General features: G+C 41.1%; 1 protein-coding gene across 5 annotated transcripts in view; it reads left to right on the forward strand.

The window, feature by feature from the left end:
* Positions 1-27,948, forward strand: part of PALLD (palladin, cytoskeletal associated protein) — a 338,505-nt gene that overhangs the window by 104,446 nt on the left and 206,111 nt on the right. For all 5 annotated transcript variants that reach the window (XM_034770761.1, XM_034770764.1, XM_034770760.1 and 2 more), the window contains exons 3-8: positions 15,519-15,697; positions 21,432-21,498; positions 23,952-24,057; positions 25,076-25,150; positions 26,428-26,569; positions 26,934-26,957. In XM_034770761.1, the coding sequence (XP_034626652.1) occupies positions 15,519-15,697; positions 21,432-21,498; positions 23,952-24,057; positions 25,076-25,150; positions 26,428-26,569; positions 26,934-26,957 (593 nt within the window). The remainder of the gene's footprint in view (positions 1-15,518; positions 15,698-21,431; positions 21,499-23,951; positions 24,058-25,075; positions 25,151-26,427; positions 26,570-26,933; positions 26,958-27,948) is intronic.

A 27,948-nucleotide genomic window follows, 5' to 3' on the forward strand; every position in this document is an offset into this window, starting at 1 on the left:
TGCCATCCAGCACTCCCTTCTCCCCTGCTTGAAAGGGGTTTATGCTGTAAGTGATCTGATCTGAGATAAAGCTGCTGCATAGTCCACTCTTAGGCCAATCGTTCATCTTTCAAAACAGAATAGTCTTCTAAGCAGAGGACTGGACTGAAGGAGAGAATCTTCCACTCTTTTTTTTTTTTCTCAATGTGAGGAGACCATCCTTTTCTTACTGGCATAGAAAAGAGCCTGATCTGCTTCCTATTCTTAGGCCTTGTCTACACTACGAGAGTAGTTCGAATTTACTTGCATCGAATTTTTGGAATCGATATTGCAAAGTCGAACGTCTGTGTCCACACTAAGGACAGTAATTCGACTTTGTGAGTCCACACTAACGGTGAAAGCGTCGACATTCGAAGCAGTGCACTGTGGTCAGCTATCCCACAGTTCCCGCAGTCCCCTCTGCCCATTGGAATTCTGGGTGTAGCCGGCAATGCCTTCTGGGTAACAAAATGTGTCGAGGGTGCTTTTGGGTAACTGTCGTCATCCGTCCATCACTCCCGCCCTCCCTCCCTGAAAGCGCCGGCGGGAAATCAGTTCGCGCACTTTTCCAGTCATTGACAGCGCGGATGCCACAGCACTGCGAGCATGGAGCACGCTGCGACCATCGCTGCAGTTGTGGCCGCTCTCAACGCCTCGCAGCTTATCATACACCTTTCCCTGAGGCAGATGCAGAAAAGTCAGGCGAGGAGGCTACGGCACCGCGGTGATGTCCTGAAGTCTGAGAGTAGCACAGACCTCTCAGAAAGCAGGGGACCCAGCGCCGAGGACATCACGATGGCAATGGGTCATGTTGATGCCGTGGAACGGCGATTCTGGGCACGGGAAACAAGCACTGAGTGGTGGGACCGCATAGTGCTGCAGGTCTGGGATGAATCCCAGTGGCTGCGAAACTTTCGCATGCGGAAGGGAACTTTCCTGGAACTTTGTGAGTTGCTGTCCCCTGCCCTGAAGCGCAATGACACCCGGTTGCGAGCTGCACTGAGTGTACAGAAGCGAGTGGCCATAGCCCTCTGGAAGCTTGCAACGCCAGACAGCTACCGGTCAGTCGCGAACCAGTTCGGGGTGGGCAAATCTACCGTGGGGGTTGTTGTGATGCAAGTAGCCAAGGCAATCGTTGATGTACTGCTGCCAAAGGTAGTGACCCTGGGAAACGTGGAGGCGATCATAGATGGCTTCGCAGCGATGGGATTCCCAAACTGCGGTGGGGCCATAGATGGAACTCACATCCCTATTCTGGCACCGGACCACCAAGCCACCCAGTACATTAACCGAAAGGGCTATTTTTCCATGGTGCTGCAAGCACTGGTGGACCACAGGGGACGTTTTACCAACATCTACGTGGGATGGCCGGGCAAGGTTCATGACGCTCGTGTTTTCAGGAACTCTGGTCTGTTTAGACGGCTGCAACAAGGTATTTACTTCCCGGACCACAAAATAACTGTTGGGGATGTGGAGATGCCTATAGTCATCCTCGGGGACCCAGCCTACCCGCTAATGCCCTGGCTCATGAAGCCCTATACTGGCGCCCTGGACACTGAAAAAGAACTCTTCAACTACCGGCTGAGCAAGTGCAGAATGGTGGTGGAGTGTGCTTTTGGCCGTCTCAAGGGGAGATGGAGAAGCTTGATGACTCGCTGTGATCTCAGCGAAACCAATATCCCCATTGTTATAGCAGCTTGCTGTGTGCTCCACAATCTCTGTGAGAGCAAGGGGGAGACCTTTATGGCGGGGTGGGAGGTTGATGAAAATAGCCTGGCTGCTGATTACGCTCAGCCAGACAGCCGGGCGATTAGAAGAGACCTGCGGGAAGCGCTGTGCATCCGGGAGGCTTTGAAAGCAAAGTTCCTGAGTGAGCAGGGTAACCTGTGACTTTTAAGTTTGTGTACAGAGAAGCTGAACCTGCCCCCCTTTCTTTACCCAGTTAATGTTGACTATCCTACCCAGTTACATACCCCCTTCACCCCCTTCCAACACACGTTTCGAAATAAAAATAGTTCTACTTTGTTAATGCACACCGTTTTTTTTAATACTGTTTTCGCGGGAATTTTTTAAAACTGGGACGCAGACTGTGGTGCGGAGCGGGTGTAGTGTAGTGACGCGAATGAAGCTTCTAAACTCAAGGATTGACGGGCTCCGCTGCGGTGGGATGGTTGTTTCAACGGAGCCTGTCACCCCTCCTGATCGGGACTGTGTGTATGGGGGGGCTATGTGACTTTGTGGCAGGGGGAGGACGATTACAGATCCCCTGCTGCATGGCTCTGTGATCCTGCATAAGGACTGCCGCTTAAGATCTGTAACTGCCCTCCCCCGCCACAAAGTCACAGAGCAACCCACCCCCCACCACATAACATGAAAACAACCTCCCAGACTAACCAGGGTAACTAGTCACTGCATCACTGCACTGTGTATGTGCCCTGCTGCTGTGCCTGCCCCCGCCTATGTACCCTGCCAAAGGTGACTGTCCTGTCCAATTACCAACCCCCTTTCCCCTCCTCCTCCAAAAGAACATGATTGAAACAGTAGTTAACATGAACGTATTTTTTATTATCAACTACACATGGAACTGGGAGGTGAAACTTGGACGGGGGCTTGTGTCAGGCGGGAAGGAAAGAACTTTTCAAGTTTTGGGGAATGAGAGCCTTCTGCTACTAGAGCTCTCTGCAGGGGTGGAGTGAGAGTTAGCAGGGACTCTGCCGCCTCTCCTTCTTTGCACTTTGGGTGAGGTGGGTATGGGACTTGGTGGCGGGGGAGGGCGGTTAGAGATGGACTGCAGCGGGGCTCTGTCCTCCTGCCTCCGTTCCTGCAGAACATCCACAAGGCGCCGGAGCGTGTCTGTTTGCTCCCTCAGTAGTCCAAGCAGCGTTTGAGTCGCCTGCTGGTCTTCCTGCCGCCACCTCTCCTCCCGATCCATGTTTGCTTGCTGCATTTGGGTCAATTTCTCCCGCCACTGGGTCTGCTGTGCTGCCTGGGCTTGGGAACAGGCCATAAGTTCAGAGAACATGTCCTCCCGTGTCCTCTTCTTCCTATGCCTAATCTTCGCTAGCCTCTGGGAGTGTGATGCCAGGCTAGGTTGTGAGACAGTCGCAGATGTGGCTGTGGGAATGGGAAAAAGGGAGTGAATTCCTCAGAAAGATAAATGTAGTTGTGAACAAAGAACATAGTCTTTCTCTGTGAACAAGACCATGCACAGCACCTATCACATGCGCACTCAGCACAAGGTCGAATTCTCGGCCTTCGCATTCAGTGCCTGGGGTCTTCCACAGCACATTTGAGAAGCGGGGCAGCACAACGGAATTTCTGTTGCAGGCAGACATGGTAAGCCGTAGACTTGTGGCAGTTTAAAACTTTTATATTACCACTGGCCTCATTTCACATTTAAAGCAATGTCAGTACCTGCTGCCAGCAATCCGGCAAGCAGGAACTCTGCCCCTGTCCCACCCCCTCGCGGCTGTCCCCAGGAACGATCCCTTTCGGCAGCCCCTCTCCCGCCTCCACCGCGTGGCTGCAAACCAGCGGTTACAGTTCTGTAAAGGAACGAGCAAGCAGTCCCAACACTAACATTCCCCTACCTAATTCAAAGCAGGTCACCATGGGCGACATCACCCTGATGAGGATCTCTGACAGCGAGAGAGAGAGAATGCTCCGGGAAAGCCTCCAAAGACCAGGGCCGTATGCCGCCCTGCTGTGCAGAGCAATGATTCCCGAGTACTTGCTAGTCTCGTGGCGCGGCAACGTGTCGTACTTCGGAGGACCCAATAAGGCCGCTCTCCCCAGGAACCTCATGCAACGGCTTTCCAATTACCTCCAGGAGAGCTTCATCGAGATGTCCCGGGAGGATTACTGCTCTATCCCTGCACATATAGACCGCATCTTACTCTAGCTGCAGTAGCAGGGACTAAACAGTAGAGCGGCTTGGGCAGGACAATCACGGAAAACCGGACATTGCTAGATTTTTTTTCAAAACTTGCACTGCCCATGACTGAACCGTTAAGTGCCTAGGGCAAACTAATCATGAACAACCCATTCTTTTAATTGTTAATATTCCTGTTCTGTTAAAAATAAATGTTTAGATGTTTACAACACTTACTGGATGATCCTTCACCAGATTCTGTGTCCGGGGTAACGGCTGGGGAGGGTTGGTAGGGGATCTCTGTAAGGGTGATGAAGAGATCCTGGCTGTCGGGGAAATCAGCGTTGTGAGCGCTGCCGACTGCCTCGTCCTCCTTATCTCCTTCCTCATCTTCCCCGTCCGCTAACATGTGCGAGGAACCGGCCGTGGACAATATCCCATCCTCAGAGTCCACGGTCAGTGGTGGGGTAGTGGTGGCGGCCGCACCGAGGATGGAATGCAGTGCCTCATAGAAACGGGATGTCTGGGGATGGGATCCGGAGCGTCCGTTTGCCTCTTTGGTCTTCTGGTAGCCTTGTCTCAGCTCCTTGATTTTCACGCGGCACTGCGTTACATCCCGGCTGTATCCTCTCTCTGCCATGTCTTTAGAGATCTTCTCATAGATCTTTGCATTCCGTTTCTTGGAGCGCAGCTCAGAAAGCACGGACTCATCGCCCCACACAGCGATGAGATCCAATACTTCCCGATCAGTCCATGCTGGGGCCCTCTTTCTATTCACAGACTGCACGGCCATCACTGCTGGAGAGCTCTGCATCGTTGCCAGTGCTGCTGTGATCGCCACGATGTCCAGACAGGAAATGAGATTCAAACTGGCCAGACAGGAAAAGGAATTCAAATTCAAATTTTCCCGGGGCTTTTCCTGTGTGGCTGGTCAGAGCATCCGAGCTCGTACTGCTGTCCAGAGCGTCAACAGAGTGGTGCACTGTGGGATAGCTCCCGGAGCTATTAGCGTCGATTTCCATCCACACCTAGCCTAATTCGACATGGCCATGTCGAATTTAGCACTACTCCCCTCGTCGGGGAGGAGTACAGAAGTCGAATTAAAGAGACCTCTATGTCGAACTAAATAGCATCGCAGTGTGGACGGGTGCAGGGTTAATTCGATGTAATGGCGCTAACTTCGACATAAACGCCTAGTGTAGACCAGGCCTTACTGAATTAATAACAGCTGCACAGTTGCCTCCTGTTCTGCAGGATGACTGTTAAAACTGGATTACTTAAAGTATAATACCTATATCATTTGCCACTGTGCTGTGGAAAAATCAGCTTTCACAGTGAGTCATTTCTTTGTTATCTCTAATCTTTTCATGTTATAAATGCACCCATGAGACCTGAAACCAGATTCACCAAAGAGAAAATTGGCAGATTTTTCACTTTTAAAGCATAATTGTCCTCCTGTTAAACTCTTCAAATAAGTAATACATATTTTAATAATTATAAAGGTCTAGAAAAATATACAGTCAAGGTCACCTGAAAATATTAATAGCCACCAGCGAGGACTGATCAGCAGGGGACATTACCTTGAGCTCTTGCAACCAAGACATGAGTACCTGCATGACAGTAATATTTCTAGATAACCTTGACTATGCATCCCAAAAATTCTGTATTTACTAAGGGCCATTTTTCTAAATGGAAAATAATCTCTCTGATCTAGTGTTAATTGCATTTCCATATGCTAATACTGAAAATAAATTAACTTGTTACAGTTTGAAAAGCAAAACCCATTTCCTCATTCTCCCTTCAATTAATTTGAGCCATGGTGGGAAAACTGCATTTACAGATACCCCATCAATCAGTGAGTTCACACATTTCTCCTAGATTTTTACTTTATATGCATGTGGACTAATACAGAAACCATCTGGAATATGATTCATTGTGTCTTGGAATGCCTGTTTACATATGAAATTTTACTGAACTAGAATGGTCTCATCTTATCAGACTCTTTTATTATTGGCTCTTATCTATATGGTAGGTTTCCATAAATATACAGAGTCAAACTTTGCTCTGTTATAAAACCAGTGCAAAAAGATACTCGTTAGTTCCACTTTTGTTTTTAATTACATTTACACACCCTCACAGTTCTCATCCACCACCACAAAGATGCAAGGTTAAGTTGTAAACCACCTAGAGAAACACTTAAATCCAAACAAAAGTTTATCCATTGCATTATTTTTAAAGTTTCATTAATTTTTTTTTTTTTTTTTTTAAAGAATGATGATGTTCTGGGCCAAATCTGTTGCTGTGTCTCTAACTTAACTTAATGGGGTAAATCTCAGAGTGTAAGGCATAGTTCCAAATATTTTTGCTGAAAAGGTTTGGATCAGTCATATGTTTAAGTGCTTTGATTCAGGCCCATGTCTCTCAGAATAATATTTTATAATTATAACTAAAAGTTGAAACAGTTTAGAAGATCTTCAAGTAAGATGAAGTGGGCCTATGAATGAGTTTGGAGGGCAGTAGTGAATTTGAAATTCAGGGCTATCATTTTGTGACATGCATTCTGATGCATTACAGAGGTTTAAATCATTGGTAACTCAGTTGAAGCCAACAGAATTTCATGATCCAAGATGAGCAAAGTGTAAATGGTAAACAAAGATAAGTAAATAAGGTTAAAAAGCTCTCCTAATCTAAGATATAAATAAAACAGTTTTTAGAAAAAACATTTTTTGCCAATTTTAACCTGATGGCACAATATGTCTAATACTAGGTTTGAATACAAACTGACAAAAACCAGTAAGCTGAAGGTAAAATTTTGACAATCTATGATTTTATCACCGCTCTTGTCATGTTTTGGTGTTTTTCTGCTAGTCCCAACTCCTGCAGTCATGTTATGATAATCTCTGATGTTTCTTTTTTTTTTTAAAGGAAACTTGTATGTGTCAAGATAACAGAGAAAAGTCTAGAAATACGAATCCTGAAAGACTCAAACTAGAGGCAAATAAGGCCCCCAGTTTTAATATCTTAATTCTTGGGTGCTTTAAGCCAATCCCATGATCTTTTAGGGTGGACTCATGATTTTTGAATGTTCAGGGTTGGTAAAACTGGTCTTCTATGGTATCTAATTATTATAGTGCATTTAGCATATAGTACTATACAAGGCTGCGAAACCGCTGCAATACCCAGACGCAATGAAATGAGCTAAGAACAGTCTCAGCTACAACTTCAAATGCCTTGTCTGGATTTGTCAATACTTAAAACTAACTTAGCAGTTCTTTTCCTTAGGTTATTACATCTTTTCAGTGTGTGTATCAACTTCAATGGAATACCCGTATATACTGGTTCATTAGCCTGCTCATTTATAAGCCAACCCCCCAAAATGGATAGATTAAAAATAGCAAAAACTGTATGACCCTTTCATAAGCCGACCCTATTTCATATTTCAGGGGTTGGAAAACTTTGGCTCCCGGCCTGTCAGGGTAGGCCGTTGGCAGATCGGGACGTTTTGTTTACTTGGAGCATCTAGTACTCCTGTTCTTTTTGCAGGCATGGAGCCCCTCAGCTCACCACAGTTCTCTGTTCCCAGCCAATGGGAGCTGCAGGACGTGCCGGCGAACTGCGGCCACAGGGAGCTGAAGGGCTCCATGTCTGCAAAAAGAACAGGAGTACTAGATGCTCCAAGTAAACAAAACTACAATGTATTAGATCAGGGATCAGCAACCTTTGGCACGTGGCTCGCCAGGGTAAGCCGCCACTTCCTGCCACCCCCATTGGCCTGGAGCGGTGAACAGCGGCCAGTGGGAGCTGCGATCGGCCGAACCTGCGGAAGTGGCAGGTAAACGAACCGGCCTGGCCCGCCAGAGTGCTTACCCTGGCGGGCTGTGTGCCAAAGGTTGCCGATCCCTGTATTAGATATTCAATTCAATGATTCCATAGATTTTAAAATCATCAAATTTTGGTGTAGACCCGTTTATAAGCCGACCCCCGCTCTTTGATGCGTCACTTTTTTTACCAAAAATATTCGGCTTATGAACGAATATAAACGGTAGTTAGTCTGTAGTGCAAATTCCTAATAATTACTTACAGCCAAATCCTTGTTCATAAACACAGCTCTCACAAAAAGATTGTGAGGAACTATGTGACAGTTGGAGGGAACACATTTTCCCCTCTAAATTAGAGTAGATTAGTGAAGACAGTCTGTGGAATTCCTGCAGCCTACTCTCAGCAGTAGAGGCCATGGCGCACTGCATTCTTTCTAAATCAACTGGCCCCATCTCTTACCTTTCCTCCCGCTCTCTGCTTCTATGTTGCTTCCAGGGAGCAGAATTCTCTTGAACAAATGTTATACCTCTCTCCTTCCACAACACAGTGAAAATGCAGCAAATCCAGAGCGGTTTTTTGGTCTTCACATGCTGCATGAGGAAAGACTGTTGCCTCTTTAAGGTATGTCTATACTGCAATTAAACAACCATGCTGGCTCATGTCTACTGACTCCAGCTCACAGGGTTCAGGCTGCAAGGTTGTTTAATCACGGTGTAGACATTTGGGGTCATGCTGGAACCTGGGCTCTGGAACCCTGCCCGCTGCAAGGTCCAACCCGATCTTGAACATCTACACTGCAATTAAAGAGCCCCATAGCCTGAGCCCGAGTCAGCTGATGTGGGCCAGCTGTGGGTGTTTAACTGCAGTATAGACATACCCTGAGAGATTAATCCTGCAATTGTTCCACTGAATATGACACTCTCAGGTCAGTGAGAGTTTTAAGATCACAATTAGATTACTAAAGAGATCAGTCCAGAATAAATGAGAGAGATCATCCAATGTTATGTACATTTTTTTACTAGCTTGACCACAATAGCCCTGTAAATTCATTTTTGGACCCACTAAGCTAGGCATTCAGAGAGAAGCTACACATTTTTCTACTGTTTTCAGAGGTTAAAATCTTGATGGATTTTTAAAAGATATCAAAATATAGGTAGCAAGAGTCTGTCATTATTTGTAGTAATTTTATAATATATAACACTAAGAATATGGACTACATATGAAAACGTGTCCTAATTGCTTCACAAAGTACTTTTTGTGTAAAACTGAGTTATGCTTACACTAGAAACAAATCAATTTCTTTATAGCAATATACTCTAATTTTGATGTGGTGAAACTGATTTCTTTTTAAAATTGTAAACTAAAAAGTTTGCAAATGGAGATGTTTTGAGGGCTGGAAGTGTGAGACAGTGGTTAATTTTTATAGGGAAATTACAAAATAGGAGTTTATACAGTATAACGGAAACACTGACTATACCACTAAAGCAATACTACATTGTTTCCTTTTAGCATTTCTTGCTGGCCATAGTTAACACCGCTAAGGATAAAATTACTTCACATTTGTAGGGGTCGGAGTGCCCTATTATAATTCTTCCCTCAGGCTGTGTCTTTAAATTTCACTTCAGCTGCCATTTTAAATTAACTTTTAAGAGTGTGTGGAAAGGAAACCCTCCTTATTCCTCAGTTACTTTGACTAAACATAGGTTACAGCAGGATTATGCATTAGAGGAAAGCTTGAACTGTTTTTCTTAAGGCCCTGGTATTTGGTCAGTCACTGTGCTGCTCAACTGTTAATATTTTGTTCAGAGTCATTAAAATCCCAGACACACATGCATTTCCATACACGGAGGATTGTCAGGGCAGGAGGGAAAGAGGAGTGAAGGAGATAGACAAATGGTATGAATGACTAACTCGTGTCATGATATGCATGATATACAAACTGTTTCACAGCTGGCATCTCTCATTCTTTTCTTTCATGTAAGCATATCACAGTAAAAATTAGGATGCTAAGTATAGCCAGTAAAAAAGCTTTGGGGGTGGGGGTAGAGGAGTGAAACTACTTATACGAGAGCATGGAAGAGTGCACAGCAGTCAAAATTCACTTCCCTGTCACTTGAAATATGTTAGTGCTAGTCTTTCTCACCCTTTTTTTAAAGTTATCTGAGCTGTTACGTGCCCTGACTAGGATATAATGTCATGCATTAATACAATACCGTTTACTGCAAAGGATCCAAAAGTGATTTAGTAAGGTTAACAAACTGAAATAGAAACTATATGCAGGGATCAATTACAAAAACTACTGAAATGTGGTCACCATTGGGATAACCTACAGAAATGGTTCACTAACACACAACAATTGTACACAGCAGTTTTGGAGAAGAAGTAAGGAGTTTTGGCCAAGATCCTTAAACTAGTGACTGAGGTTAGCCTCCTAAGGGTGGAACTTTCAATGGAGCCCAGGTGATTTAGGACCAAAAGTGCCATTGAAATTCAGTGGGTGCAATGACTGAAGTAATGATACTAAGGCACAGGTGTGTCAAAATCTGACTCCTGAAAGGGATATGGTAATCCGGAATGGTTGAGAACCACTACTTTAGACCATGCCAATTCTCTTTAGATGCATGGTCTAAAACAGTGGTTCTCAACCTTTCTGGACTACTGTACCCCTTCCAGGAGTCTGATTTTTGTCTTGTGTATCCCCAAGTTTCACCTCACTTAAGAACTACTTGCTTACGAAATCAGACAAAAATACAAAAGTGTCTCAGCACACTTTTACTGAAAAATTGCTTACTCTCTCATTTTACCATATAATTATAAAATAAATTGATTGGAATATAAATATTGTACTTACATTTCAGTGTGTAGTGTATAGAGCAGTATAAATAAGTCATTGTCTGTATGAAATTTTAGTTTGTACTGACTTCGCTAGTGCTTTTTCTGTAGTCTGTTATAAAACTAGGCAAATATCTAGATGAGTTGATGTACCCCCCGGAAAACCCCCTCAGTACCCCTGGTTGAGAACCACTGCTCTAAAGAAAAGAGCATAAGGTGGGCGTTAGAACATATGATCCCAGAACTGCCACAGACTCGCTGTGTTATCTTAGTCAAGTCATTTCACCCCTCTGCCTGTGTACTTCCCCTCCTCCACCACCCAATGTATACACGTGACATAATATATATCTATAATAGAGGGGTGGTGTGAGAACTAATTAATTAATGTTTGCACACAGTGCTTTGAACAGATGAAGTACAAAATTTTGTTTCACCCTGAGATCCAGAGAAATCCTCCTTCTCTCAGAGCATCTGGACTGTGGGCCCATTCTTCCATGCTACTCTTTTTAGGGCATAATTTTCTGGTAGAATGCCTCCTCAGGAGCAAAATTGCTATCGCCTTCCACATCCACACCTGGGTCATAATCCTTCTCCCCCTAAGGGAATAAATAGCAAGGAATGGACTATAGGTGACACATGGGGGGGCACGATTTCTGCCAGGGTGGGCTGAGCGCAGCTGAAGGGTCGTACCTACTAAAGACACCAGCAGTGAGTGCCTCTGCTGAGCCCCACTAGCTGGTGCCCAGAGCAGGGAATTGAAACCGCTCTCTGCCAGAGGGGAGCAGGGGGGCCTGCTGAGACACATCCCTTCCTCACTGGCTGGCAGCCAGTTACCTGATCGAGTATGTGTCTGGACTCCCCTGCCTGGAGCTCAGGGAGTCAGTTGGGGCATTGAGTGGGGGAGGTAGCGGGAGCTGAGGTAGTGAGCCCAGGGGCGATGGGTGGGAGCTGGAGGAGGCAGCAGGGGCCAGGAGTAATTGGGGGGGGGGGGAGCCAGGGGAGGCGTTGCGGTGCCGGGAGGGGGAGTGGGGGCCAGGGGCAATGGGGGGGAGTTGGAGGAGGCAGTGGGGTCCAAGAGTGATTGGGGTTGGGGAGTCAGGAAGGCAGTGGGGCAGGGTGCTAGGGTGCCATTTTCCCGAAGGCCAATCATGACAGTGTGAACTTTAAGAATAGGCGACGTGAGCGACCAACCAGTGTGCCATGGTCAGAGGGGTGCCGTGGTCAAGAGGGTGTTGCTGGAGGGTGCCTTGGCAGTCACCAGGAAGTTGACGGTGACTGTGGGGGGGGACCATTATGCCCTCCCCCATCAGCAGTTACCAGTCGCCTATGCAATGAGCTGTAAAGGAGGAAATGCTGATCTAGCTAGTGAAAACTTGCAGAGGAATTTTCACATAAGTTTCACGTGACTGTTCTCTGATCAGTCATGATTCCAAAATGCCAGTAGCACCTGAAAGGGAAAACAATGCTAGAAGACCTCCTTTGCCTTTCCTCTTTAATCTTTAGGGCCATTTGAGTGTGAATTCCTCTCCTCTGAACCTTTCCACGCAGGGCCGGCTCTAACTTTTTTGCTGCCCCAAGCAGCAAAAAAAAGTGCCACCCCGCTGTAACACCCCCCCCAACGCCCCCCCCCCCCCCCCAACCCCCCCCCCACCGAGTGCTGCACCCCTGAAACCCCCGCGCCGAGTACCGTGCCACCGAACAGCCCCCACCGCGCTGCCAAAAACCCCTGCCGAGTGCCGCCGAACACCCCCGCTGAGCTACTGAACTCCCACCGAGCGCCGCGCTGCCGAACACCCCCCACACACACACCCTGCAGAGCGCCGCCGAAACCCCTGCGGAGTGCCGTGCTGCTGAACACCCCTGCCCCCCCCCGGAGCGCCGCGCTGCTGAACATCCCCCCCCCCCCCCGCGCGCGGAGCACTGCCGAACCCCTCCCCGTGGAGCACTGCGCTGCCAAACACCCTGCCGAGCTGCTGAACCCCTGCCGAGCGCCATGCCACCAAAATCCCCCGCCCCACACACCGAGCGCCGCGCTGCCCCCCACCACCCCAAGATTGGCTACCCCTTACCAGGTGCCGCCCCAAGCACAAGCTTGTTTCCACGCTAAACGGCAATAGGGATAGCAAAGCCCATAGTGTAAAGGTGTAATCTATTGATGGTCAATCTGCTCCATGGAATATCCTATGCTGTATAAAAGCTAGTTTGCTTTAAACATAAATTCTATCTTTAAGTCCATGCAAGTCTTAACACTTCATCCAGCTTTATAAGCTGAAAAACACCTTTCTGGGTGGCTAATGGATCCATTACATTAGTGGTACTTCATCTGAACTGAACTGGCACCTACCAAGTTCATTGCAAGAAAAACAAAAACTTCAGTGAGGCATTCATTCAGTAGACTTAATTTTCAGCTCTCCCCTGAGGAATTCACAATAAATACCCTGAATTTCCTGTAAGAAAACTGAGTTGAAAATGTTATGAAATAAACATACGTAGCTAATGTAACCAACATCTCCAACGTTGTCTCTGCATTTCATGAAACAGCAATTACTAGGTTGCAACTGCAATCAGAAATGGGGGAATGAATTGTTCTTGATAACAGTGATGAGTGTAGTAAAAAATCAGGCCCGTTTCCTGTTCATCAAGCATCACATTAAAGATGATTGAGGTAACTTTGTATTGAATTGCTTACTACTATGTTTTGATCTTTGGCTTCAGCTACAGAAATGAGGCAGTGTCTGATGTGGAAGGTTGGGATTCATGTTCTTTTTTTCTAATGATAGGTCATTGATGGTGACTTTCAACCTCAACTAGAAGTCACAGAATACATAAAGATTTACTTGCAATAACTCCCATTGAGGTCACTAGTTGCTAGCCACATAAATCTCTCATGCATCAGGGGAAGAAAATAAAACTGACCCTCCTAAGAAAATAACTTTGTTTAAACCTCACCGGATAAATCTCCCTGATACAACTATATTAGCAGAAATTTTATGACCATATAAATCATAGTACCATAAATATTTGGGGTAAAAGGAACTTGGGCAACAATAGAGACTTATTAGAACTCTAAACCTGCACAAGACTAAAACTGGACCCTATCTGAGAAAGTAATTAGGCTATGAATGGAGTCTTTGCCTTGAAAGATATTTCCAGAAAGAAGAAAAGGAAATGGAAAGAGGAATAGGATGGCTAGTTAGGTTTCCGATTCCCCATTTTATAGGATCTTGGCTACAGTTATCAGTCTAGAAATTCTGGATCAGCCTTTCCTTCCTCTATATTATCAAACTCGTAGCCTATAGAAAAGGTGATCAAAGTCTAGGACTCTGGCAGTCTAAATGGCAGATATAGTAGTTGAAGTTCCTCATGCAGAATAAGGAGGGGATGGGGAGGAATTGGCATGTGAACTGAGTGGATAAATTTGTCCCCAAACCAGATAATTGTAAAACTAGGCCAAATGGGGCTACTGAGTAAACAAAAGGAAGTTTATTTGTTTCTTGCCTAACTTGTACAGTCTCTCTATGTGTAGAGCTCTGGGCACAATAGGAAACACAAAAGGAGCTTGTTAGTCTTCAATTACAAAACAGAATGGTATAGGATTTTAGTTCCATTATCAACATTTCCTAGCCTTGAGGAATATTGTGTCTATTCTTCATCTGCACAGGGGACTTGTGTGCACAGTTCTCATTAGTGTTAATGGGAGTTACCTCATGTGTAAATCCATTAGATATTGAATGGGGAAGGTATCATTTTTATTCTAGGGTATAAAATAAAAATGAATGTAGTCATTCAGATTTAATATTTTTAGAGGCAAATTGTCCAAGTATCTTCCTGTTTTGCTAATCATAGATGAAAAGGAAACCAAAGTAATTTTATTCTATCCATTTGGCTAGAATGAAATAGGAACAGGTCGGTCCATTTGTAAAGGCTCCTAATTGACCTTTATTATTTGACATCTCTAGCACTGTGTGATGCATTACAAACTGTTCTTAAATAGGAATGGAAGATACCCTAACACTGCATCACTTTTTTTTTTAAATTTAGGAAAAGCAACAGATATGGCTTCTATTGTTTTTGTTTTCAGGACAAGATGCCAACAAAGCAAAAAGTTTCAGATGGAAGCAATTAATGGAAGATTAGAATTGCAGACAAATGCTAAGAAGTGGTTAAGAACTAAGGGGACAATCTTGTCAAAGGGATTTTGAATCCTTTGTTGGTCTGAAGTAGAAAATTCTTTAAATTTTTCTGTTTTTAATTGAAGTAAATCAGGCTTTCAATGTATTTTCATAGTTGTATAATGAAAAAAATCTATTCATAAGGATGAAGGTCGGGAGGGAGAGTGTGTATGTACTGGTATTGATAAACAAATCATTTTGGAGCCCTCCACATCAGGCTTCTGGGTGTTTAGGAAAGCAATAACTCTGTCAAGAGTGAATTATACCATTTGTATCAGAATTGGAATCACTATGGTCATATTTTAGTAGGAACCTTAAAAACATTAATGATATGGAAGGCATAAGACATGGCTTTGCTATTTTGATTGCAAATTTGATAACAAAAATCACATATTCTAGATGGAGGATTTGTAGTGAACACAAAGGAGTTTGCTTGCCTACACATACTGCCTTTGACTCTCAAAACAAGAGATTAAATTGTAACTTAATTTCCAAGTGCTTAATGCAGGTTACTTTTTTAAAATGTACAATGTATTAATGGTACCCGAAGAGAAGTTAAGGAAATTATTAATAGCAATTTGTAAGTATGTACGTTTGTTAAGCAAGCTTGAGATACATCTTATATTAGAAAGTTGTATTTCTTTGTAGGTTCCATGAAATATAAAAACAAGCAATATGTTTTCCTTAATGTGTATATAGCTGTTTAGAGTTTGCAACAATTTTTCATTGCATTTTGTTAGCGGTAGATGCAAATCGACACTTTGTTTTCTCTTTGTATTCTGTCCCTGTTCATGTGTGAACTGCAGATGGTTCTGTGAAGGGAAAGAGTTGCAGAATTCCCCTGATATTCAGATCCATTGTGAAAGTGGAGGCCTTCATTCACTAGTCATAGCAGAAGCCTTTGAGGACGATACCGGACGTTACACTTGCCTGGCATCAAATTCTGTTGGCTCTGATAGTACTTCAGCAGAAATATTCATTGAAGGTAAGAAAAAGGGTAAAATGAAAATACTTAGGCTCCTAAATCAGTTAGGCATTGCAATGCTGAGCTCGGCAATACTTAAATACCTTTACAAATCTGGGCCTAATTCTTCTTTTCAAAGGGGATGTAGGCATCTAGGAGCCAAAATCTCATTTTAAAAATGGAGCTGACTTTAGATACTGCACATTAGGTTTCGTTTATGATTTTGTTGCTTCGAGATTTTCGCTGAGTCAAGCTAGGCCTTACGCTCAACTTGGTGGCATTTCTGTGTCTCTAAAAATTCTGGGAATTTTCTAGACATCAATGGGGAGAACCATATTGATTTTGGCAAAAATTGGTAAACTGAAAGAGGAAATGGGCGGGAGACACAGGCACTTTGGTATCTGCTTAGGAGAGCTTAGGGCTCCAATAGTCTTTAGATTAAAGAACCAGTTGATGGCACCCATTAACATCTTCTGACATACCAATCATGGCAGCTCAGCTCTGCCCATCCTCCCAGTACAGTTTTAAAACATTGACCCCCTGAATGAAGTATCTTCCAGACAGAAATCAAATAAAAATAATGGGAGGAAGAATGGAATGGGGGCTCACACAGATGCTGGCATAGGGAGGGGATGGATGGTAGATGTTGGTGTGGGGAAGAAGGAGGGAATCCCTGGGATAGAAGGGGATGAGAAGGTGCCACATAGGGTGCTTGGAGTGGGGAAGAATGAAAGGAGCCCTGGCCTACAGAAGCAACAAATTGTGTGATCCTCTACTTAGGATTATTTTGGCATGAAAGCCATTTTGACATCGTAACCTTTTGTAGTGTCATGATCCAAATTTAGACTCCAATCCTACAAACAGAATAAACTCGGATAGACTACTCACAGATGTAAAGTGCCTCACTTGTTTGCGAAGTTGAGGCCTTAATTTCTAATTGAATGTACTAAATCAAACAAAAAAAATTCTGATAGTCACCTAATGAATGCAATGAGAATCTGGCCTGCATGATTTAAATATTTGCTTCCCTAAAGCTTTTAAGAGAGATTAAAATACAGGCATGTCCAGAACCAAATGCCAATAATTCTTCTCATGCTTCTTTGAATTCAAGATTGCTCAGAGTTCAAGTACTGTATTAACCAACTGAAGTTAAACTATTGTGGAAAGACACTCAAAGGCGTTTTTAATTATGGAATATTTAAAGGCGTAGTTGATTTAATTCTAATTTTTTCCTTTGAGCAACTATTGCTCTTTCAACCATTTTTGGCATAATTTATTTCTTTTGGAGGTTTCAGTTCATAAATGCAGACGGTTAAATTTTATTTTAACAGTTAAATATGTAAAAATAGATGGATATAGTAAACACTTGTAATATATGTGTGTGGATATCAACGTATTAGAAGGATCATCTCTTGACCAACAAAAAATCCACTTTTCATTAGTAATTAGAAACTAAATAGAGATGCATCATTTAATATTAGTACTATTTTTTTATCATTCTCTAAGTGCTGTATTTTCAATATTCAGTACTTAAATACAAAGGAAAATCCCCATTCCAATGAACGTATAGTCTCTACTAGATCTAGAGCTGTTATTCTGCATTGAGATACATTAGCATGCTGTTGTCCTGTTAACATCCATTCCTCAAACACTCTTCTCTCTAAAGCCCCACCCACCCAAGACCACTTTCTCCTTCATTCATGGGTACCCATAAGAAACTTTCATGTAGACTCCATTTTGGGAGTAGCAGCCATGATAATAAAGCTCACTGCAACAGTTGTCAGACAGCTGCTGCTTCTGCTAACTTCTCCCCAAAGTCTTTTCTTTTTAAGAACCACAAAAAGGAGTCAGGGAGAATAGCTCACCCCCTGCTGTTTTATTGACCAATTAGCCCTAATTTCTGACACACATTAATTTCTGGTCCCGTACTTTTCTTGTTTACTCAGCATAATAGCTTAACATAGTCCTTCCTTGAATTATATCAGTGGGCCTTTTTGTTTGTACTAATTCAGTCTTTCATTTCCCTTTTCACCTTTCTCTATCAATTTATTGTTTTAGGTTATTTTGACATTTTATAAACTTTCATTTGCTTTTCACAGCTGAGCTCACAATTAGGGTAAATTTGTAGGCCCAGTTATTACAACACACCTACCTCCTAATTTTTATAGTCTAGCAACAGTGAATATAGTCTGAGTATTTAGGTATCTGCATGATTCTTTCCCCAGAAGTCGGTCTTTGTGATGTACTAATAACTAGTTGCTTATGATTATATCAAACAGAAATTTTGGAGTTTAGGTGCAGAATAAGCAACAACAATTTATCATTTTCACACATCTCTAAGGAAGAAATCCATACACCCCCACCAGGTATATAGAAGATTTGGATCTAAACAAAATTACTTTCTATGAAACATCAGTTGCGTTTTTTTTTTTTAAAGAGCATGAAAAAGCTTTATTCCCATGTTCAAGATGTTTCCAGATACATAGATTATATTAAAACTTCCAGTTGCACAGAATGCCCCGATTAAATTCTGAGTGTGATAAATGGAAAACATCAAAATTTGAACCCCAATTCTGATATTTTTCAAAGTATTAAGTTTCTTTCAAATTTCCCATTAAAGGAAGAACTAAAATCTGTGCACATAATAACCAGAATCTCAAACAGTCATTAATGAAGGGGGCAAATGGGAATTAAAGACAGCATTTTGTTTCTCAGAAGGCTATGCAGGGTCATCAGCAGTAGTGTGGTGATGAGTATAGTGCATGTAGATGAATATAAATAGCCTCTGAACTGAGGGTGGACAGTTTAGCATGCAAATGTTATGCCATACTGAGTTATAGTTAAGGTTAAAGTTTATCTATAAATGTCTGAGCTGCACCTGTTCACTTAAACCAGCAGGAGGATAAGCCTCTTTGCCACTCTGTAACAAGTATAAGTATGTGGATATAGAAGGATGGTGTCATTGGTACAAATATTTTTATATTTACTGTGTAAAGCCTTACTTGACAGACAGATGAAAGCTTAAAAATCAACCTGATGCAATAACAATGCATTGGGCATTATGACCAGTTTATTTAAACGTGCTTGTGACATTACCCAGGGTACCGTCTGGACTGTTGAACAGCTGTGTCCCTCAATTCTCCAATCTGGGATGCCTTTTACGCTGCTTCACTGTGAGAGCAACCACTCCTGGTCTGCCCACGCTCAGCTTCCAGCATATATATGACTGTCAGATATACTGAATGAGTGCTATAGCTAGCTAGCCAGCCAGACATGAATTATATTACAGAGTGACACCAGCAAATTCTGTACTCCAGACTTGTCCCCAGAAATGTGCATCTCGTATGGCCCAGTACCCTCCTGGACAATACAAGCACATAGAAAGTCTGTCATTTCATTTATAGAAAATGGTGTGCACAAATCTTGTTATCCCAAATGAAGTTCCCAAACACACTGGTTTAGATAAAACAAGTTTATTAACTACAGAAAGACAGATTTTAAGTGATTACAAGTGATGAGACATAAAAGTGAGAATTGGTTACAAAGAAATAAAAGGTAAAACACAAACTAATACCTAACTTAACAAGCTGAGTGGATTTAAAGCAAAAGATTTTTCTCACAACATGCTTACAGCAGTCTGGCTGGATTCCTTTCAGCCAGAACCCCTCCCCCAGTTCAGTGATGTTTCCTTTGTCTTTCAAGTGTTGATGCAGTGAGGAGAGAGAGGTAATCTGAGGAGTTTGCTCCCCTTCCTTATAGCATTATTTTTCTTTGAAAATCATCTCCAGCTGGGGTTCAGGCAACACCCAGTCTGTTTCTTTGCCAATGTGTAAATTTCTTGCTTACACCCTTTTTCCTGCCAAAGAATAGCTGCTTAACCAGGTGATGGTCCATTTGATTATGTTGACACCTAGCTGAGGTGTTGGCTAGCCTGTTGTCTCTGTGGAACTGGTCTGAAGCTGTTTCCCCAGACTTGGAGCATGTTTTAAACTGGAACTTTATAACTTTACATACAATATTGCCACGCATATTTTACAAGAACAATAATGATAAGCAAATTATGAGCTTTCAAATGATAACTCTCAAGGCATACATTGTACAAAATTTATCATAGTCTTGTAAAAAGGGTTAACATACAGCTACAGACTGTCACAATGCCTACTGGAAATCTTGAATTAATGCTGACATTTTAATTTTAAAAAACACAGTATATGTTAGGTATATAGTTTCTTTCATTGTGAGATGAAATGGAGCCTCTGGTGAAACCCAGGTCTGCATATATCCAGATCTTGCCCCACTATCACCTCTTTCTCTAATCTATCAAAAATATAACCACGCTAATTATTCATAGCTATTAATAGAGTCCAAGGCCAAAAGGGACCATTTTGATAGTCGAAGCTGATCTCCCATGCAACACAGGCCAAAGAACTTTCCCAAAATAATTCCTTTTGAACTACAACATTTAAAAAAATCCAATCTTGATTGAAAAATTGCCAGTGATGAAGAATTCAACACACACTTTGTAAATTCTTCTGTAAGGTAATTAGCCATACTGTTAAAAAAATATGTGCCTTATTTCCAGTCTGAATTTGTCTTGCTTCAACTTCCAACTATTGGATCTTTTTACACATTTGTCTGATAAATGAGGAGCCTGCTATCAAATGTTTGTTCCCCATGTAAATACTTATAGACTATGATCAAGTCACCCCTTAACCTTCTCTTCGTTAAATTAAGTAGAATGAAATTTCCTCCTCTCTACTGGCAGTTTTATTTAATACAACTTTAATAGCTACAGTGTATCATTTGCTGTCATTCTTGCCATGAACTGGGGACAATGGAAATCCCAGATGAATTGTTAGGAAAACCTCTAGTTAGTGGCCTATGGATTTAAGTCTGCATTTGTTTGACCCACAAAGACATTGAAAAGTCACACACATCACTTTTTTTTTTACATACATTAATAGCACAGTAAGTGATTCCTTCAGGAATCTTGTCTAGCGTGCATAGTATTATTTTTTTTAAGTAGCATATAGCTTCAGCTTCCTTCAATGTCTTAAATTCCCTTTCCTGGAATGGATTAAAAAAATGCATCCCCTTAAACAATTAATCTGACTGTACCAAATTCATTGTAGGTATATCTCTAAAGCAGAGATGACTCATACCTGCTTATAGTGGGGGGAGGAGGGACAGAGTGAGGGCAGCCAGCTTCAGCAATGTTACTGAGCATGCTTAGGACTAGCCAAGCAGCAAATCCAGGGTGGAGGGGAGACATGTGACCCACATGCTCCTCCCCCAATGTGTTGCCACTTCTCCAAAGACTTCCATGATGTTAAACCAGGTAGGAATGAATATGGCCCATTAACTCATCTTTTACGGAAAAATGGTATGCATGTAAGTAACCAGAGATTTTTTTGTTTAATTTGCCTTAATGTGAAGGAGTTAAAAACCCAGGAAAACAATTTGTGATTAAATTAGCAATTAACCTCTAATAATATATATCAGCACAGTCATGACTCCCAAACCGTTTAAAGATCCTAAAGACATGTCAGGCAAAAAGAAAAGCTACAATATTTTTGAAAAAAAGAATTTCCAGCTCTGCATTGAAATGATTTCACTTATACTATATCCTATAAGTCAATTCAGTGTAATGCTTTCAGAATAATACTAAAGAAGTATAGTATTTACTTTTGAAATTAAGCGTAGTGGAGATTGGAGAGTGTATAACAGCACTGAATATACCCTTTTTCCCCCCCAGGTGTCAGCTCAACAGATTCTGAGAGTGAAAGTTTAGTTTTCAAGTCAAAATCTGGAGCTATGCCACAGTAAGTGTGCTCAGTAACACCAATGATATACAAATTTTCTATATAACTGTATAAGAATGGTAGCAAAACTGTTCTGCTACATCTGTCCTTGCTGAGGTTACTCCAAAAGAAGAGGCTAACTGGTGTTAATCAATGATCAAGTTATGTTAAAGTACAATACCGGACCTTGATCCTGGGACTTGCTACATGCAGGCTTTATTGTAGGCTCAGAGCTATCAAAACAGAAAATAACTTTAGACTAATGGACATTTCTTTAAAAGAAAATATGTTGATGTATAATGCATGCAGAAAATAGCTGTACCTAGATTAACTTGGCTCTACTCACAGAACATCTAGTGAAGGAAATTTCTTAAAAAACAAAGTCAATTTAACTTACTTGTGGAAGAAGGTTTAATATAGGCTGGAAAATTACTATCTATATATATTAAGGCTGTTGATTAATCACAGTTAACTCACACAATTAACTTTAAAAAATTAATCATGATTAATTGCAGTTTTAATTGCACTGTTAAACAGTAGAATACCAATTAAAATTTATTAAGTCTTTTGGATGTTTTTCTACATTTTCATATATATTGTATTTTGTGTTGTAATTGAAATCAAAGTGTATATAATTTTTTATTACAAATATTTGCAATGTAAAAATTATAAACAAAAGAAATAGTATTTTTCAATGCACCTCATATCTCTTTTGTTTTTTAGAGTGCGAATATTCTAATAAAAATAAATACAAAGTGAGCACTGTACTCTTTCTGTTCTGTTTTGTAATTGAAATCAATATGTTTGAAAATGTAGAAAACATCCACAAATATTTAAATAAATGGTATTCTTTTGTTTAATAGTGTGATTAATTGTGCAATTAATAGTGATTAATTTTTTTAATTGCTTGACAGCCCAAGTATATATAATACATACATTTCTGTGACAAAAGGGTAAATTTCCCAGTAGTTTAGCTGAGCCAAATTTCTATTTGGAAATACTTTGGCAATACTGAATTTGAATAAACATTTTGGGGTAGGGGGAAGCATTCAAGTAACGGTATATATACCAATGTTCCCATTTAAAAGATGTATCTGAAATTTGGAAAAGTAAAATTTTGAAAGTTAAAAAGCAAAATGAACAATTTTACAACTTTGAGAAATTTTACCCAAAACAAAATGTTGCTTACTCACCTGTATCCAATATCTTCCTTAGTTTCTAAGTTTTTGGATGTTCCCAGAAGGAGAGAAAAAGGGTGGATGTAGTGATGAGAGTTTTCTCTGAAACTTAAACAAGCAGTAATCCGGGCCAGCTCCAGGGTTTGGCCGCCCCAAGCAGCCAAAAAAAAAAAAAAAAAAAGCCACGATCACGATCTGCGGCGGCAATTCGGCGGGAGGTCCTTCGCTCCAAGGCGGAGTGAGGGACTGTCCACCGAATTGCCGCCGAATATCTGGACGTGCCGCCCTTCTCCGGAGCGGCCACCCCAAGTACCTGCTTGACAAGCTGGTGCCTGGAGCCGGCCCTGGCAGTAATATATCTGTTTATATTGTGATAACTGTTTCTTTGCAATGTGAAAAGAGAGAAACTTATTTTCCAGATTAAATCTTAGAATTTGCAAGGTATTTTAGAATGCAAGAAGCCTTAAATTGTTTATGTTCAACACTTTCTCCTATCCTGGATGTTCAGAATTTTATTTTATTGGTTTCTTTCATGGAAATAATCTCTGTCAAACATATTGTGCTAGCAACAGTGTATGTGCTGCATCTCCCGTCCTTGTCGAGTCTCCTTCCAAAGCAAAAGCACTAATCTTCAGAGGACTTGAATGGATGTCAAGTTTGTGTTTTTAAATAAAATGTTTTGTTTTACAATTTAAATACTTACATAACTGAAAAGCAGCTGATGAAGGGATTGAGTTCGGGCTGATATTCTCTATCTTAGCCCAAAGTTAATATTTTGGAAGGTTATAAGCATGGACTAAGATGGAAGCTGATTTTGTAATTTTAATCTGGCAGTGTGATCAGCACGAGTTTATAAATTGCATAGAGACAAAGATAGGTAGGAGGGGGATAGACAATAAAATATAGTAAAAAGACCAATGTGGTTCAGGTAATATTTTATTGGACCAACTTCTGTTGCTGAAAGACACATGCTTTCTAGCTTACACAGAGCTCTTCCTGAAGGTACTCAGTACCTTACAACAGGTACTCAGACATCCTGAAGGAAGAGCTCTGTGTAAGCTGGAAAACTTGTCTCTTTCATGAGCAGAGGTTGGTCCAATAAAAGATATTGCCTCACCCACCTTGTCTGTCTAATGTCCTGGGACCAATGAAGCTACAACAACATTGCAAATAAAATATAGTGTCATCCCTTTCAAATCCTGTAAGAATTTTGAGTTTACGTTGGTTCCAAAGTAACACATTCGATAACTGTTATATGATCTGAAAAAATGGGTTTTTTTCCCCCTTTTTTTCCAGGGCCCAGAAGAAAACCACTTCTGTTTCCTTAACAATAGGATCTTCTACTCCAAAGGCTGGAGTCACCACAGCTGTAATTCAGCCTATCTCTGTACCCATTCAACAGGTACTCAGACATCATGTTAAGTCAGTCAAATATATTAAATATCTCTCTCAAAATTAAATATTGGGGGGGCAGAATTGCCATTTTGAGGGATGAGGGATCATACTTCATATTATTTAACTTAAAATCATTGAACTGCCATTTGCAATCTGAAGATTAACAGTAAAAAAAAATGTTTTGAAGTTACTTACACTGAATGGGAGCAAATAAAGTATTTGAGCATGTGCACATATGTGCTATATAGGTTTTTACACCACAGTCATAACCATAATATCTGAGCACTTGATAATGTACTGAATACTACACAGTATGCTACATTAATATGATTTATGATAATTCTTATGTGTATTCTTTTTATACTGCTCAGAACTCCCTATGCATATGATGTTTAATTACATACTTTTAGCACAAAATGACTCTTTAATCTTTATTTTCTGTGGTTAACTTAAATCAAATGGTTGTGGTTTCAGTTATACTTTGCTGTTTTTTACATCAGCTGTTGGAAATAGGTTTGCCTAAAGTGATTGTAAGTTATAAAGTATCTATGTTGGTCTTTAGACAATCACATTTTCTCTCAATATTAACTTAATTGAAATTAAGTCCTCCTCCTCTCTCCTTTTGTTACATTGGTTCAAGCCCTCCTAGTTCTTATTTTTTTTTAATAACATACTACATTGTTATATGGTACGTAATAATAGGTGATGCAGAACTACTTCATTTTGGGGACATATTTTAAAGATGATCAGATACCAAACACACACAACTCATTAAGGTAATGACAGTTGGGAACACAATTCTCATGTGGAGCATCAAAACCTTTAAATCTTGTGTTTTGATTGCAGAAGTACACATGTGAAATAGTAAAGTTGCACAATGATTGTACTATAATAAAAACTCCTTTGCAGGATTATGTAGTTGGATTTGCATTAGATCTATATTGATCATATTATCAGAGCATATTCAAACTTTACAGTAATAATACATTTAGCGCTTCAAGTGACTGTCATTTTTGATTTTCTAGGTCCAAAGTCCTACGTCATATCTGTACCGACTAGATGGATCCAAGCCTGTCTGCTCCACACCCATTTTTACAAAGGTCTGTTTTCTCTATCATTATATACAGTCTACATTTTACTTTCCAGTCTCTAATAATGCATGAATCCTTTAATCACATTAAAACATATATTTTATATAGTTTGTTATGGGTCCTTTTCCTTGTAGGTACTAGTGACCACTTAGGAAAAGAAGCTTTACATTGTAATAGTGAATTTCCTGTTCTTCTGCACTATTGAAATGTTTTAAAGAATTAAATGTGTTTGTCGCATACCTATCACTGGCCATGGCTACAAAAATTAAAAACAAAACATTTGGCAACACATGCTAATAAGAAAGACCCATTCCCATGATTGCATCCTGGATAATAAAATCTAATGGTTTTGAAGTTATTTTAACAATAATGGATGTGCTCACCAACTAACACATTTTAGCTAGGAGTATTTATAGGATGATTGTAGAAGTTACAAAACTCTTTACATGTCACTAAAATTCAAACCACCAGTTTTTCCAATTTTCCTTAACTACTTGTTCTGTTCCTTCCTTATCTTTGTCTTGGGTACTAGCCTTTCAGGTACTGGTCCATGAAGGTACCGTCTAGGTTTGTACCAGGATAGGACATTCATATATCTCGTCCTTTTCCCTTTGGAACATTCTTCTATTAACCTGTGAGAGTAACTCCCTACCTGTTGCTATGGTAACACACTCGTGTCCTGATGCTGACAGTTTTCCTGTCTACTTAAGCCAAAGCTTACTTCAGCTAATGCAAGGTGTTATGGTATACTTGACATGGCTGGACAGAATTGTGAGGCGGGTATAATACATTCAGTTAACATAACTTCCCAACACTTATATTAATACTGTGCTTAACATACAGTATATGTATTGACTAACAAGAACAATTTATTCTCTCATGTCCAGATTAGCCAATATGTAGTTAACAAAAGATGTGTGCCAGCTGAAAATTCTTCATTTCACACTATGGGGTAAAAAATAAGATAGAAGACTATCTGTTGACATCCACCTCTTGTGGATGTTTGGCGTTAACCATTTTCCACTTTCTCCTCAATGATGTTGCTTTCAGAAGATCAGCCTCCTAGAGAACAAGCAGTGCACTACTTCTTCTGTAACCATGATAAGAATGTATTCAAAAATAGACCCTGTATTAAACATATTCCAACTGAAAACACTGTTCTTGGAAAAGAAAATCAGCAGAATGTTATGACACAATGAAATAAATTGAGGATGGGAAGTTTGATTTGATTGTTTTAAAGTATGTAGGGTTTTTTGTTAATTTAAAGTATGTTTGTCACATTTCAGGAGCTGCAAAACTCCACAGCATCTGAAGGACAGGTTGTTGTACTAGAGTGCAGAGTCAGGGGAGCTCCTCCCTTGCACGTCGAGTGGTTTCGACAGGATGTTGAAATCCAAGATTCTCCAGATTTCAGAATTCTCCAGAAAAGTAAGAAATAGCCCTTTGGCTAGCCCAATAATATTCATGTATTCTCAAGAAAGCACCATGGAATTAGCCTCAGTCAGTCAAAGCAGTCACTTTCCACCATAAGGATTGAGTTCTGGATAAAGGGAAAACCTCTTATCCACTTATTTGGGTAATAGTAATACAGACCAAGTAAATTAATTCCAGAAGAACTATTATAGGCAGGTGATATGAATGTCATCCTTGATTTTTCCTGCCAGTATCATCTGCATAGATACTGTACTTGCCTGTAGTATTTCTATACAGAACTTCTATTATTTTTATTAATGTAACCTCTTTCTAATACATTTTTCTTGTTTATTTTCTCCTTGGATAATGTGATATCCAGAGCCCCGGTCTGCAGCTGAACCTGGTAAGAATCATATGAAAAAATAATCTTTTGATTCACTAGCTCTTTGTGTTTGCATTGAAGCCATAAATAGAACAATATTTCTGGAGCACATTGGTAATATGAAACCCCCTTAAAGACAATCTATTCTTTTATCACAGGCTTCATATTCTGCACTGTGCTTTACATCCATTCCTGTATTCGTTAAACAGTAAATTCCATTCAGACCAATATCGAGCTCCCCACTGACAAAACCTTTAAACTATCTTTATTCTCAGAAAATGAGCAACTTGCAAGCTAATGAGGAAAAACAATCCCCACAAAATTCCATCACCCAAATTCTACTTGCATAGTTTTGTAACACCAGACCACTAAATGCTGGTTTCCTCAGTCTGGCTTCTCAGATGCAAGCTGTCCTAAATGTAAGCAGAGCTGGCTCAAAATAAGCACCTTTAGTTCTAGTGAGCCTTTCCAGTTTATTCACAAGGTATGACTCTTGGAACTCAGCAGGCATAAAAATGGTCTGTCCATTTGCACGTTTCTCTCTACCTCCTTATTTCACTCTTCACACGTTGTGTTATGGACTTTTTTGGACTATCAGCTGGAAGTTGTAGGAATTGGAACATATGTTCTCCCATGCCATACCATTTTTATGTTTGTGCAAGAAATCACTAAAATCACCAGCATGGCACCATCTAGCTCCAGTTCTGTGAGACTGAAAGAAAATGGCTTCTTCTGAAGCAATTGTTTAGGCTTTTGCATAGATTGCTTGGCAAATGTCCTATAAGAGCACTGCAGCCAACCCTCCTCCTCTCCCTTTCTCCAGAGATTAAGTCAAGGGAAAAACTAGTTAGTAGGAACTACTGGGGCTAAATACTACCACTACTGTCCCAACATTGTATTCTCTGGCTCAAACTACAGAATGTAGCATTACTTGCTGCCAGTGAGAACTCTTGCTATGACTAGAGTTGCTCCAGCCACTGTAATGTAATACACTTGGCTGACTGGCAGGGAA

The sequence above is a fragment of the Trachemys scripta genome, chromosome 5 (assembly GCF_013100865.1).
Source record: "Trachemys scripta elegans isolate TJP31775 chromosome 5, CAS_Tse_1.0, whole genome shotgun sequence".
In the NCBI taxonomy this organism is placed as follows: Eukaryota; Metazoa; Chordata; order Testudines; family Emydidae; genus Trachemys; species Trachemys scripta.